This window comes from Phasianus colchicus, chromosome Z, assembly GCF_987193195.1.
Source record: "Phasianus colchicus chromosome Z, bPhaCol1.hap1.1, whole genome shotgun sequence".
Taxonomy (NCBI): Eukaryota; Metazoa; Chordata; class Aves; order Galliformes; family Phasianidae; genus Phasianus; species Phasianus colchicus.
The window spans coordinates 11888503-11903767 of record NC_143476.1 but is presented as its reverse complement, the minus strand read 5'-3'; the positions used below and the strand labels follow the sequence as shown (position 1 = coordinate 11903767).

At 49.1% G+C, this 15265-nt stretch overlaps 1 protein-coding gene and 1 long non-coding RNA gene across 3 annotated transcripts in view; one reads left to right on the top strand and one right to left on the bottom strand.

The window, feature by feature from the left end:
- LOC149912528 (uncharacterized) overlaps nucleotides 1-15265 on the bottom strand; it is a 158753-nt gene that overhangs the window by 111466 nt on the left and 32022 nt on the right. The window lies entirely within an intron of this gene.
- On the top strand, nucleotides 13688-14714 carry LOC149912530 (rho GTPase-activating protein 33-like). The gene is made up of 4 exons (XM_090130845.1): nucleotides 13688-13766; nucleotides 13862-13994; nucleotides 14160-14242; nucleotides 14603-14714. The coding sequence occupies exons 2-4, from the start codon at nucleotides 13935-13937 to the stop codon at nucleotides 14712-14714; spliced, it is 255 nt and encodes an 84-aa protein (XP_089986971.1). The 5' UTR covers nucleotides 13688-13766; nucleotides 13862-13934.

Genomic DNA, 15265 nt, shown 5'->3' with positions numbered 1-15265 from the left:
TCCCACAAGGAAAAGCAATCCCTTACCTGCTGTGCCATGCTCATGGCAACACCAATGCAGAAGCCAGCAGCTGATGCCCACAAGGACAGCCAGCCTGGACTTATTTTCACTACATATCTTTGTCCTGATGTCCTTGTAGAACCTGGGACATTTCTCCATCTCAGCAGAAGAGGGCAAGAGGGGTCGAAAGCACGCACACTCTCCTCTATTTTTCTGGCACTCAAAGAGAAAGAGAAGATGAAAACCAGCATTGTTTCCCTGCCCATGGAAAAAACACCAGCCTTTCCATCCTTAAAGTCCTTCCTGACATCAGCAGCTACTGAAACAACATCCCACTCACCTTTGCCATGTCTGGCAGAGGTTGCAGCTCTTTCTATTGCATCCTTCCTTCCTTTCAAGTCAACAGAGTCTATGTCACTCAAGGAAAAGCAATCTTTTACCTGCTGTGTCATGCTCATGGCAGCAGCAATGCAGATGCCAGCAGCTGATGCCCACAAGGACAGCCAGCCTGGACTTATTTTCATTACATATCTTTGTCCTGATGTCCTTCAGAAGCTGGGACATTTCTCCCTCTGAGCAGCAGAGGGCAGGATGGGTCCAAGGTGAGGGCACACTCTGCTCTTTAACTGGCACTCAAAGAGAAAGAGAAAATGAAAACAAGCTGTGTTTCCCTGCCCATGGCAAACACCAGACATTCCATACTTACAGTCCTTCCTGACATCAGCAGAAATGGAAACAACATCCCACTCACCTTTGCCATGTCTGGCAGAGGTTGCAGCTCTTTCTATTGCATCCCTCTAGCTTTCAAGTCAAGAGCTCCTGTGTCACAGAAGGAAAAGCAATCTTTTACCTGCTTTGCCATGCTCATGGCAGCAGAGGTCCAGATGCCAGCAGCTGATGCCCACAAGGACAGCCAGCCTGGACTTATTTTCATTACATATCTTGGTCCTGATGTCCTTCTACAAGCTGGAACATTTCTCCATCTCAGCAGAAGAGGGCAGGATGGGTCCAAGGTGAGGGCACACTCTCCCCTGTTTATCTGGCACTCAAAGAGAAAGAGAAAATGAAAACAAGATGTGTTTCCCTGCCCATGGCAAACACCAGACTTTACATCCTTACAGTCCTTCCTGACATCATTAGAAATGGAAACAACATCCCACTCACCTTTGCCATGTCAGGCAGAGGTTGCAGCTCTTTCTATTGCATCCCTCTAGCTTTCAAGTCAAGAGCTCCTGTGTCACACAAGGAAAAGCAACCTTTTACCTGCTGTGCCATGCTCATGGCAGCAGCAATGCAGATGCCAGCAGCTGATGCCCACAAGGACAGCCAGCCTAGACTTATTTTCATTACATATCTTTGTCCTGATGTCCTTCTAGAAGCTGGAACATTTCTCTATCTCAGCAGAAGAGGGCAGGATGGGTCCAAGGTGAGGGCACACTCTGCTCTTTTTCTGGCACACAAAGAGAAAATGAAAACCAGATGTGTTTCCCTGCCCATGGCAAACACCAGCCTTTCCATCCATACAGTCTTCCTGACTTCAGCAATAATTGAAACAACATCCCACTCACCTTTGCCATGTCAGGCAGAGGTTGCAGCTCTTTCTATTGCATCCCTCTAGCTTGCAAGTCAAGAGCTCCTGTGTCACACAAGGAAACGCAATTTTTACCTGCTTTGCCATGCTCATGGCACAGAAGTCCAGATGCCAGCAGCTGATGCCCACAAGGTCAGCCATCCTGGACTTATTTTCATTACATATCTTGGTCCTGATGTCCTTCTACAAGCTGGAACATTTCTCCGTCGCAGCAGAAGAGGGCAGGAGGGGTCCAAGGTGAGGGCACAGTCTCCCCTGTTTATCTAGCACTGAAAGATTAAGAGAAAATGAAAACCAGATGTGTTTCCCTGCCCATGGCAAACACCAGCCTTTCCATCCTTACAGTCCTTCCTGCCATCAGCACTAATTGAAACAACATCCCACTCACCTTTTCCTAATCTCGCAGGGAGGTGATGCTCTTTCTAATATACACCTCTTGCTTTGAATTCACCAGTGCTTGTGTCACACAAGGAAATGCAACATTCCAGCTGTTCTGCCATTCCCATAGCAACAACTATGCAGATGCGAGCAGCTGATGCCCACAAGGACAGCCAACCTGGACTTATTTTCATTACATATCTTTGTCCTGAAGTCCTTCTAGAAGGTTGAACACTTCTCCATCTCTGCTGCAATGGTCAAAAAGGGTCCAAGTTTAGGGCACTCTCTCCTCATGGCCTCTTGCACTCAAAGACAAAGGGAACATGAAAACCAGAAGTGTTTCTTTGCCCATGGCAGACACTAGCCTTTCCATCCTGACAGTCCTTCCTACAATCAGCTGGAATTGAAACATCATCCCCCACATCTCTTTTTTGAACTTGTTCATGCATGAATAATAATAATGACAATTTTTCTGTAAATCTTATTTCTGCATGGAAACGGTCAGATAACCGGAGCTTTTTTCTCTAAAACAATCCAGCAAATTTGCATTGCTTATCTATGTGCGCAAAATGTTTTTGCCATTCATCTGAAATATCAATTCATCTGGCAAAATAAGATAGAAAAAGTATTTACAGACATTTTTGGACATTGATTACTTCTGGTCAAGTGGGAAAGAATCCCTAAGCTGCAATCATGAAATTCTTTTATCAGTTTCTCTGATTTAGCCAGTGTTACTAAAAGGGAAATAAGACACAGGCTTTTGATAGCAGCTGCCAATTTAAGAATGATAATACGGTTTATTTTTCTTGGCTAAGATCAAAGTCCCGCATTTCAGGATTATCTCCAGCTCATCAAGTATAATTAACAGTTTTGGATAGCCACATTATTGTAAAGCAATATTGTCTTCCTGCAAGGAATTTCATTGTTTTGACACGTGCCACAGGTTGTAAATAGATTGCCTAATCACCATTTATTTTTTTTATTGGCTTATGATGACCACAGAAAATTATACAGCAGCACCATAAAAACTTTAAATCCTATCCCATGTATCTGCACTCATACGAAAATCATATTGGAAAGCATTGGTGAAACTAAGATTACAAAATAAAGCAGAGGACAATTTCAGTGAAAGCCTGCAGGTTTTACAGCTCTGCCCATTTCAAACCCCTGAAGACATCCACGGGTTTCCTGCTGTGGGACACAGGCACTCACCTGCAGCTCAGCACTGCCTGCTCATGCCTGCGCACACCTTCAGGCTGGAACCAAGGAAATCCTCAGCAGAGACATCAGTACACTTTTGTTATGACGACTTTCATAAAGAAGCATCAAATATTTCTTCACGAGAAATACTGCAAGTCCCTTTGACACTAGCCCTTATTTTAAATGTTTAGATTTGTGCTTCATTCAGGCGTGCTGTCACTCACAAAAAGATTTTTATTCTTTTTCATTCTGAGGAACACAGTGATTTCTGCCTTGTTTACTGACTGTAGGCACAGCAATACTCCTGCACCTTCAGGGAAACAGCAAATCCATCTCTTTCACACCCTACTTCTATCAAGCTCATTCACCTTACAAGGTATTTATTGCAAGCAGCTCTTCCAAAAATGGAGATTAACAGAGCCTGCAACCCAGGACACCTCAGTAAGCCAGTACTTTTCATCTCCTGAAGGTGTAGGTAGACACAGAGCTGGAACATCTTTTCCAGAGCTGTGTGATGCTATCTCATCTATGCTCCTTTACTGTGCACTCAGTGTCACTTCTTATCTAACCTGGTTGCATCCCAGGATTTCTGGTGCCAAAAATAAACTGACAGCTTTCATCACTAGTTAAAAGGAAACTGCAATAGGAAAAGCAATTTTTCTGATTTCTCTGTTGATCAAAGATGCTTCCTGCAAGCCTGATGCGGTAGAAACAATATCAGCTTTAGAATGACAGTCATTAGAGCAGAATCCTTTCACTGATGAAATCCCACAGTCCTGATTCATACAACACTGACACTGGAGGACACAGTAGTTTAGATGAGAGCGCATTAAAAATGACTAAGTTAAGGTCTCAGAAATAGCAAAGAGTGACAAGTATGAAAAAAAGAGGTTGCAGAAACTGCTTCAGTTTGGCACTCTGGCATAAAGTATGACAACACACAACCTGCCTGTGCAGTTCCAGAAGCAGAAGAAAGCCGTCAACCAAGACTTGTTCTCATCTGCTCTGAAAGTCCACTGGGACAAGGCCACTTTTCTCTGACGTGCTTCCAGAAGTATCACTTCTGAGCACTGTGCCAGGGAGTTACAAGATACTGTTTGTGTGTACAGAGGAGAAAAAGACGTCTGTCTGGAAACAGACTTGGTGAAGGAGAAGCAGCATTTTCCAGAGTACTTCAGAAAGAACTGAGCACTGCCCCAAGAGCTTCAGAGCGGCAGGCTGTCACAGTGTGCCAACCAGCTCAGCTGTGAGTTGGCACTGAAGCTGCACCACAGGGAGAACAAAGCCCCCTGTGCACCCTTGGAGAGCCAAGGCTTGGAGATTCATGAACCTTGAGCTCCTTTCCAACCCGGGCCATGCTGTGATTCTGGGATTCTCACCTTTGCCTCATCTGGCAGAGGGAGGCAGCTCTTTCTCTTGTCTCCCTATGGCTGTCAGGTCACCAGGGCCAGTGTCACACAGGGAACTGCAAACACTGTGTGTGCTGTGCCCTGCCCATGGCAGCACAGAGGCAGCTGCCAGCAGCTGATGCCCACAAGGACAGCCAGCCTGGACTTCCTTTGATTCCTTCCCTTTGGATCAGCGTCCTTCAGGAAGGCGGAACATCTCTCCAGCTGAGCAGCAGAGGACAGCAGGGCTTCGTTGTCTGGGCATGTTCTCTTCTGGCCCTCTGGCCCTCACAGACACAGGAGGAGGACACAGAGGCTGCTGTAACACAGCCAGCCCTGCCTCTCAGGTCAGCTCTCAGGCCATCCTCTCTCCCCTCAGCAGCAGCTCACTGTTCTGCACTCCTCTGGCCTGGGCTGGCAGAGGTGTGCAGCAGTTCTGCTGATCTCCCAGTGCTGGCCATGTCTGCAGTGCCTGTGTGAAAGACACAGGAAGCTGCCAGCATTGCACTGCTCTGCTGTGCCCCTGCCATCACCGAGTTTGCTGTCAGCAGCTGCTGCTACACGTCCATTCAGGCACAGGCCTTTCCTTCCTGGCCCTCTTTCCCCCCCTCTCTCCTCTGCTCTCTCTCGTGCTCCCCTTTGGCCTGGGCTGGCTGAGCAGTGCAGGCCTTGTTGTTGCTCCCTGGGCCAACTACGTCACGGTTCCCCGTGACTCTGCCAGCTGCTCTGACACAGCGACTGCGTCCTCAGTGTGGATTCCAGAATGCGACAGACGTCCAGAGAAGACTTCCAGGGCTGATTGGAACATGCTGCCATCAAGAACTGCCATGGCTCAGGCCCCCTGGGAATCTGCTCACAGCGAAAGCTGCTGTCACTCTGTGTGGGCACAGCCTTGTCTGTGTAGGCCTGCTCACACTGCAGCCCCTGTCTGCACCAGAACCGTGCCGATCCACCTTCTCTTGGCCTCCTTGCCTGCATGGAAAAGGGCAGCTTGGGCTGAAGTCCCTCAACTTTCAGATGGCCGAGTGAAGTCTCTGAGCCCTGGTGACCCACGCAGCTCTTCAGCCTGCTGACCTGGTCTGCTGGGGCTGTCTTAACAGGCAGAGGGCACGTTATCCTAATGTCCCCACATCCATCCCTCTTAGCATACTGTAGGCCAGTTCCTAAAAGGACACCTGCACAATCTCTCTGAATGTTAATCAACACGTAGTTGGTCTGTGCACTGCAGAAATTGCACCTAGGTTTTCAGTGGTGATTAGCTATGTGTTTAGTCAGAGGTGCAATGGTTCTAATGGTGAGAGAAAGACATTCCCAGTTGTCACCAGGTGGAACACACTTCAGACTGGAATCCTCAAGCAGACTGCAGTCAAGCTTTCTTAATTATTCGTTGTTGTTATCAATTCAGACGCATCTCTGAATTCCTGCTTGAATGAACATTCTGTAATAATCTGCTGAGACAGTGCAAGGCTACACAATGAGACTATAGTTTATGAAAGCAGCACTTTTTACTGACTTTACAAGTTCTTATCTGAATGCTAAATACAACATCAATTCACTTCTCACTGGGTTGAACGTTTTAAATATTTGGTAAATCTAAGGTTCTAATTCTGACATTTAATATGAAAATATTAAAATTCCTTGTAAGTACTTTTTTGTTAGAATGCCAGATGCTAAAGGGATGAAGTGGCACAAGAAAGCAAAATGTCTCTGCTGATGGCAGGAAGGACTGTAAGGATGGAAAGGCTGGTGTTTGCCATGGGCAGGGAAACACATCTGGTTTTCTTGTTCCCTTTGTCTTTGAGTGCCAGAAAAATAGAGGAGAGCGTGCCCTCACCTTGGACCCCTCCTGCCCTCTGCTGCTGAGATGGAGAAATGTCCCACCTCCTACAAGGACATCAGGACAAAGATAAGTATTGGAAATAAGTCCAGGCTGGCTGTACTTGTGGGCATCTGTTTCTGGAAAATTTAATGGCAGTAAACTGCCTAGATAATGACAGAATGAGGGTGACAATAGAATGGTACGTAATCACAGTGCAATGAAAAAAGTATGCAGGGTGCAGGAAGGGAGGTGTGGACATTCTGAGTTGCAACTCTTTATTTGCTCCAGAAAGCTCTATCAGAATGGAAGACTGAAGGAAATACTTTGAGGGGTTTTTTAATGTGACTGGATAAAAGATCCATGTGGCAAATTGAATAACTGAGTGATAAAGGGACATAGATACCTCACTGTTTCATGGAACCTTTCGATTAAGCATCTGAGCACTGTGTACAGGACTTGGGAATATAAGTATTAGAGGATCATGGAATATCTGTATTTGGAAGGGACCTCGAGGATCATGTATTCCACCTCCTGGTTCCACACCGGACCTCCTATGGGTCAAGCCCTGTGTCTGAGAGCATTGTGCAAATGCTCTTTGGCCTTTGTCCTCAGTGCCAAACCACTGCCCTGGGGAGCCAGTGCCAAATTCCATGTATCTAGTTCATCCTACAGAATGATGCCAAGAACAGTTATAGAGATCGACTTACAAACAAAATTCTTGTCTTGAATTAATGGTACACTCACCATTTAAAAAAAAAAAAAGAAAAAAAAAAATCAAAGCCACATTCTTACGCTGGCATTTTACAGTATTGTCAGATTTTTGTAATTCTGTTTTGTCATATAAGATTCTCTCATCGTGAAATAATGACCAAGTTCTCTTTTCAGATCTAAACATACAAATGTTAAAGGCAACAGTGCTGTTCAAGAGTACATTACCAGCTCAAACACTGCTTTGGCTATAAAACTGAAGGCAGTCAGGAATTTTATCAAGGAGTTAGCATGTAAGTGTAGATTTAAAAGCAACCTGTATTGTTACTTAGAGTTTGATATAGTGTAATCCAATGCACAGTACTTGTAACGTGTGTTTTACAAAATGCTTTGCAATGTAGGCATCTATTAAGATAAATGCTGCCAGTTCTGATATGTCCATGACCTTTTCAAACTGTTCCTTACTCCTACACATCACTACGAGTAGTTCTTCTGTCAGGAAGGATCACATGAGTAATTAACCTGTGACCTTAAGTTTGGAATTAAATGCATACAGTGGAAGTAAGAGCTGTGGGTTATTTTGCTCTTTCAGTGTTGAACAGCCGAGGTGTTTTGTTTTGGAGGGTGGATATTGATGGGACAAGTGGGGAATGGCTTTAAACTGAGACGGGGGGTGTTGAGGTTGAGGTTGGATGTGAGGAGGAAGTTTTTCAGCCAGAGGGTGGTGAGGCACTGGAACAGGTTGCCCAGGGAGGCTGTGGATGCCCCATCCCTGCAGGCATCCAAGGCCAGGCTGGATGTGGCTCTGGGCAGCCTGGGCTGCTGGTGGGCAGGTTAGAAAGCCCACAGGACTTTATTGCAGCCCTGGGTGCAGGGGGATCACTGCTCCTAGCATGCACACAGAAGAGCTGGAGCACACAGGTGATGCACATTCCACTTGTGAGCATTCCTGCAATTGCAGAGAGCGTGCGCCTGTTCCAATCACTGCTGCACAGATTAAAAACTGATTGCAGATGAGCTGTTTTGGTATGGGGTTCTTGCCAACGGTCTGCAGTGGCTGTGTGATTCCTCGGGGAGTTGCTCTCCAGCCCAAAGGTCATGTCCTAAGTCGACCAGATCCCGTTTGTGTCCAGAAATGGCTGACAACAGATCAGCTGCTGGTCAAGTTTCTAACATCACACTGGCCTTGCTCCAGTGTCTGTGTCATCAGCCCCAGCACATACGGTGCACCTCTTCAAGGCTTTGCAACACTGAGACTCTGCACTTGGGCTCCAGACATCCTGCTGCACCAAGAGGTTATTCTAGCTTTGGTATCTTGCAACTTTGTATATAACTACATCACTGTAATCATAAATGTCTAGGAGCATGGAGATGGAGAAATCAATCTTCCTGTAATTCTCTGTACTGCAGCCCCGTGGTTGTCAACACCTAATGCAATATTGAAATTTCAGTTGAGAAATTGAAAGCTGTCCCTAATAAAAAACATCTGTATTTGTTATTGAAATCACACTAAGGATCAAGAAATCCAAATGCTTCTAGCATAACCACGATTATAGGCAGTGTTTAGACAAGCTCTTACAGGAAAACCATAAACACAAGGCTAAAGAGAGACTAAGTGATGCACTCTGCAGGAATACTCAGGGAAGTCTTCACAGTGCAGGAGTCTGATCTGATTACAGATGCTGTGCTTTAAGTACCCCTTATCATATCTTTTTTTTCACTGTTGTGCAGGGGTTGGACTCAGTGATCTCTGGAGGCTGGAGATGCTGTTTGCTAATGGCAGATGGAGAGAGGAAAAGCAAGTCCAAGGCATGCTGTGCATAGCCACCACATGGCATCTGCACCATTTCCCCCTGCACAAAGGAGGAGCAGCTCACAAGCTTGGCCTGGGCCAGGGAAGGGAGCAGACAAACATCTGGACCGACCCCAAACGAGCTGGTTCTGCAGGTTGGGTGTCTTCTGCTGCTTGTCTCACATCCTGCTGCTCAGCAGTAGATTTGTTCCTGCTCAGTGCTAACAGGAAACTCACACAGCATTTCTGTTTCAGCTGTGCCAACGCTTTGATCCCTTGCTGCTTGGGTGGGGCGTTTGAAGAAGGATGCCTGTGCTGATGTCCAGCCAGGCTTTGGGGATGAGTCTCCACACCAGGGTCCGTCTGACAGGACTGAGGGTTGGGGATCCAGCCAGGTCGAGTCCAGCGTGCTTTGCTCTTGTTCTTAGTGCTTGTTTTTGCTCAGGAGGGCAGGAGGTGAACCTCGTGAACCAATGCCTGCAGACGGGGTTTGCAGAGAAAGAGGTCCTGCAGGCCTTGTGTGACAGCCACGGAGCTGCAGCGAGGCTGCATCAGTGTAAAACACCAGAGATCCACGGAGGTGTGAAGGGGAGCTGTGGGCTGTAGTCACGCAGGAAGGGATGTGCATGCTCGGGGTTTGGTTGTTGTGTGTGTGTTAAGTGACTGTGATACCACTGCTGGGTCAGTGTGAGTGTACGGAACAAGTGTGACAGCCTTTTTGATGGAGCCCTGTGAAAGGAGTCCTATGGATTTGAGATCCAACTGTCAGCCCGTGGGCATCATCCAGGAGTTGGGGTAGGGGATGAGACAAGGGAAGTTGGGCTGAGAAAGGGATGAAGCAGTCTGGCAGCAGTTCTGTGTTTCTCCCATCTCCTGCTTTATTTCCTTCCAGGTGAAATAGATGGGTGCTGCAACATGCCCTTGAATGTAACAAAAGCCACTCTAGTGTGGATTTGACATGGGCCCAGCACTGCAAGGTACGCTGCTGGGAGGAAGCGTCCATCTGGCTGAGGGCAGGAAGGCCCTCCAGAGGGATGCACTGAGGCCAGTTGTGCGAGGCTCAACAAGAGCAAGCGCCAGGTCCTGCGCTTTGGTCATGACGACCCCGTGCCAGCTTCTCCAGGATTTGGCTGGGGTAGAATTCCAAGCAGCCCCTGATTCCAGAACGTTGGGCTGGGCTGTTGGAATCTTCTGCCCTTGTGACTGGTCTTGCCTCCCCACCCTGTGCGTCGTGGTGGAGCAGCCTGGTGGCCCTCAGTGATGTCATAAGGGCTAGAATGAGGGGAGGAGCAGTGCGTGCTGCGTCCCTTCATTGGAGCGCTGGAGCTCTGACTGAGCAGCTCGCTTGTTGCACTTGTGCACCGACTGCGTCCCTTTGTCTTCACACCGTCCTGTGCAGCACCTTGTAGGTAAGCTGAGACAGTGTGGGAGAGACGGGGGGACAGTGAGTGCTGAGAACTGCTGGCTGGCGGAGCTCATAGGATCACATTATCTCCATCAGCAGAGGGGTGGCCATGAAGGACAGGGAGGTGATCGTCCCCCCCTGCTCTGCTCTTGTGAGGCCCCAGCTGCAGTACAGTGTCCAGAAAGACAGGGAGCTGCTGGAGAGGGTCCAGAGGCGAGCCACAGAGATGATCAGGGGACAGGAGCACCTCCCCTGCAAAGACAGGCTGAGGGAGCTGGGCTTGTTCAGCCTGGAGAAATGAAGGCTGTGGGGTGACCTCATGGCAGCCTTCAGTACCTAAAGGGAGCCTAAAAAGAGGAGGGGAATCAACTCTTTGAAAGGGTAGATAACTGCAGGACAAGGGGAAATGGTTTTAAGTTGAAAACTTAAGTTTTTAAGTTGAGGGAGGGCAGATTTTGGTTTTTCCCTTGTAGTCTTTGCTAAACCGTGGAAGCAAACTGACCTGCTCTTTCTCTCTCCTCTCTCCACCCTCTGCCTGCTTCCCTGCTGCAGCTTTTGCTCGTGGAAGATCAGAGCAAAGTGACAAGGAACGGCTGCGGATTTGTGAGATTTCTCTCCCTCGTTCTGATCTCTTGCCAGGTACCTGCCATGGTTTGTCCCCCCACATGCTTTAGCAGCCCGTGACGTCCCGTGTTTAGTAACACAGCCTCATCCAGCTTTGATGGGACGCTGGTCACGTGTGGGTTTTCTCCACATGCTCTGCAGCTCAGCCCTCAGAAGGATGCTGTCTGTGGTGCTGTGACCAGCTGGTTTTATGGAAAGCAATCCCTTAGGCAAAGAGTCCCAGCCCCAGCTTGTGCAGAGCTGCACAGCATCACCAGGGACACCAGCAGGCGTGCTTGGGCTGTGTGAGTGTGCCCGACAGCTGTAGGGAGCACAGCAGAGATGTGAACAGAGAAAATAAAAGTGTGTTTCTTTTCAGTTCCAGCTTGTCACACCTACGCTGATGGCTGTGGCGTGCAGCGAGATCAGCTGTGGGCCTGACCTGGCATGGACAGAGGTAGAGTATGAAGCTCTGATTGGTCTTTGTTCCCTGACTGCAGCCAGCAGAGTGAGCCGCAGATGTGCTCTCCTGCTTTCCAAGAGAGCTCCTCTGTGGCAAGACAGTAGTGCAAGCGTGGCAAGTTTATAAAAGTACCAGAGCCATCTCGGCTGTTGTGTTTGTCCTCTACTGACTTTTCCCTTGAAATGGCTGCAGAAACAACAATCATTCTCTGCTCTGTTTGGCCTCGCTGTTGGTTGGACTGCTCAAGAGAGCTGCTTGGTGCTTGCAATGGCACTGTTTGCACCTTGTAACTGCAGCCGTAGCTTTGGTTTCCCTCTTCACGGTCTCCTAGCATCTGAAACAGTCAGCCTTCCTGCACAAAGAGTGCAGGAAAGGATGTGGCAAAATACACAAGGCCACCTGTCTGCGTCAGTGCCATTGCTGATTAGTCTGGATGGGGAGAGATGCATCTTTGCTGGCGTGTGCCTGCTGCACACCAGGGAGAGAAACAGCCGTTATTAGACTTGCAGTTCCTTCTGAAGTGCCCATGATAAGGACCGAGTGCATTTCCTGCAGCTTTCTCTGCAGATGTGCTCCTCACCTTGAAATCCTCCTTGTTGGTTCCCAGCTCCTCACCGTGGCCTGTGCTCTCTGTTTCAGGCTGAGAACAAGGGGAAGCCCCTGCTAGACCATGAGGTGGCACCTGTGAATGTTCCAGCTATTGCTGCTGCCCATGCTATTAAGAGATACGTTGCCCAGGCAGCGGATGAACTCTCCATTGAGGTAAGCAGTTCAAGGCGTTCCTTGTTGCTCAATTTTACAATGGCAAATGTCTTCAGAGCTGCACTGGTGCAAGTGCTTTAATGCTCGGCGATGTTTGGCAGTGCAGAAGAATGCAGACATTTGAGCTGTGCTTTCCTCCCAGCTGTGCTGAAGCTGGGATTGACGTTGCAATCTCTTGCAGGTCGGAGACATCGTGTGTGTCATCGACATGCCACCAAAGGAGCTGACTCCCTGGTGGAGAGGCAAGCTCGGCTTCCAGGTAGGCACAAGCTTCAGACTGGAGAGTGCAACTGCAGTAAAGGCAGGAATCTTAGCTTAGAGCTGCTCTGCATGCACAGGATGCCTAATGGACGTAAACAGTTTCCCTGTGTCGGTGTCAGGGGACCTTGCCGTTGGCTGCAAATGTTGAAAAATTATTACCTTTATGCTTTGAACTATGGCCATTTTCTGCTGGATATTCTTATGGAACGTCAGGCAAGCACGTTCCGAGGGAAATGTTATGTGGCTTTTGGTTTAACAGTTCAGACCTGAGAAGTGCTGCATGCAATAGTTGGCTTCTCTTCTTGTTACAGGTTGGATTTTTCCCAGGGGAGTGTGTGGAACTGATTAATAAGAACATTCCTGAGGCACTCATCAACTCAGTGCCAAAGCCAGGTAGGGATGTTACATTTGATGGTGTGGGGAAGCAAAATGAAGTCTTTTTGGGGGTGCGTTCCATGTTTAGTACCTCCTTTATCCATCCCACATTGTCCTCTGGGTTGATGATTCTTCATGCACACCATGGGGCAGAGATTTGGCCCAATCCTCCTGTGTTTATGATTGGACTTGGGGAAACTATAGAATCTTCATAGAATGGCTTGGGATGGTAGGGTCCTTAAGGATCCTCAAGCTTCCACTTCCTTGCATCAGGCTGTGCTGCCAGCCCCCACATTTAATGTCAGATTAGACCAGGCTGCCCAGGGCCCCATCCAACCTGGCCTTGGGCTCCTCCAGAGATGGGGAAAATCCCTTTTTGTATGTACTGGTTGGTAATGTTCTTCCCGTTCTGACGTTCTCTGTAGAATGTGCTGTGCTCGGCCTCGTCCAACGGAGCCAGACCTGAAATGACCTGGTTTCTTCCTTTTGTTGTGCAGTGCCCAAGAAACGCAGCAAGATCCTCACCTTCCTTCGTTCCTTGGTGAAGGCCCGCCCAAAGAAACCGACCGAGCGGGAGGTGGAGAAGGAAAGGGTGTTTGGCGGTGACCTGGGAGAGCATCTTCTCCACTCCGGTCGTGATGGTAAGGAGCTGCCCATTCCTGAGATCTTCCTCTGCTGGGCATCTAAAGAGGATGAAAGGGAGCTCATATCTAGCAGGGGGCAGGCTGATAGCCGTGGAGACACGTGTAATGGGAGTTGATGGCTGAAGGATAAAGTGAGGCGGATGCTCCTAAGAGACAAGCACATCTGTATTTGCTTCAGCCAAGCCTGGCTGGGCTTAGTGGATGGGATGTGAAGCACAGCCTGCAGCAGGACTTGAATCAGGAGCTCCACTGACGGCTGGCACGTGTTCTTCAGTCCCCCAGGTCCTCAAGAGCTGCGCTGAGTTCATTGAGCAGCACGGCGTGGTGCAGGGGATATACCGCCTGTCCGGCGTCGCGTCCAACATCCAGAGACTGCGGTAAGAGTGCTGCGACTGACACAGCCTGAGTGCATCTGGTGTGGCTTTGGGCTTGCCTTCCTCTCGCTCAACCGGGTTTGCGTCCCTCTCTCCAGGCAGGAATTTGAGTCGGAGCAGATTCCTGAGCTCACCGTCCGCGACATTCACAGCGTGAGCTCCCTCTGCAAGATGTACTTCAGGGAGCTCCCGAACCCTCTGCTCACCCACCAGCTGTACGGCAAGTTCTCAGTAAGCACAAGGCCACGTCTTTCATTTCCCTCTTCCTGGGCCTCTTGGCAGATGGCTGCAGCAGTGCCCCAGCTCGGAGGCCCTTTTGCTGTCAGCCCCACGAGGTTTACTCGCAGTGGTGTACTAGCCTGATTGGTGTCTCGCTCCCTTTCTGCACTACTCCAGGATGCTGTTGGTGCCGCTACAGAGGAGGAGCGGCTGCTCAGAATGCAGGACGTCATCCAGCAGCTGCCCGCTCCTCACTACAGGTCAGTGCTGCCCTCAGCCTGCTGAGCTCAGCCCTGCTGCATTGCAGAGGGCAACGATGCGGTTCCAGGCTCTGTCTCACGCCGGCAACACGATGCCTGTGTGTGCTGAAGGGTTGAAGGCTCCATGGGGTTACTTTATGGGGTCAGTTCCTGGGCACGGGGGCACGCTTGGTGCAGCTGATGGCTGCGGCTGTGCTGTGCTGGGGCTTGGTGCTGCAGCGTGGCACTCAGTCAGGTTGGATCTACTTCATCTTCGGTGACAGTAGCAATCACAAGAAGTAGCATGAATGGAGGTTTGCTTTCTGAATTGCAGCACGGCATGCTCGTTGGTGCTGAACGTTTGCCTCTCTTGTTTTCCAGGACACTGGAGTTCCTGATGAGACACTTGGCGTGTCTGGCTGGGAGCTCCACCATCACAAACATGCATGCCAAGAACCTAGCCATTGTGTGGGCTCCAAACCTCTTAAGGTAAACTGCTGGTTCTGTTTCAACACTTCCTCTGTTCTCCAGTTAAGAAAAACAGTCCTCCCTTTTTCTCCATCAAATGTGCTCTTCTCCTGTAAAATCTGTGGCTGACAGAAGCGCAGGAGCCTGGGCTGTTCTCCATCCCCACGGGCACAATGTCTAGGTGACAATTTCTGCAGTCTTGTTGAGATGGGACTGACGTGTCCTTGATCATCCAGGGGAATTTCTGCAGTGGCATCACTGATTGCCCACTGCGGAAGTCTCCAGAGCCTCAGCTGACAGCTTTTGGCTGCAACAATTCAGACTCGGGGAAACGGTCTTGGAGAAATGACTTCTAAAATCTGCCTTTTCTACAGATCACAGCAGAACGAGTCTGCCTGCGCCAGCGGAAGAGCTGCCTGCATGGAGCTGCAGACGCAGTCGGATGTGGTGGAATTCCTCATCAACCACACCGACGTCCTCTTCGGCTCCAAATCCAGAGCAGACATTGCAGATGCAGCAGGTGAGTGTCTTCCTCCATTAGCTTGATCTTGACCTGACACCTTGATCAAATGCAGG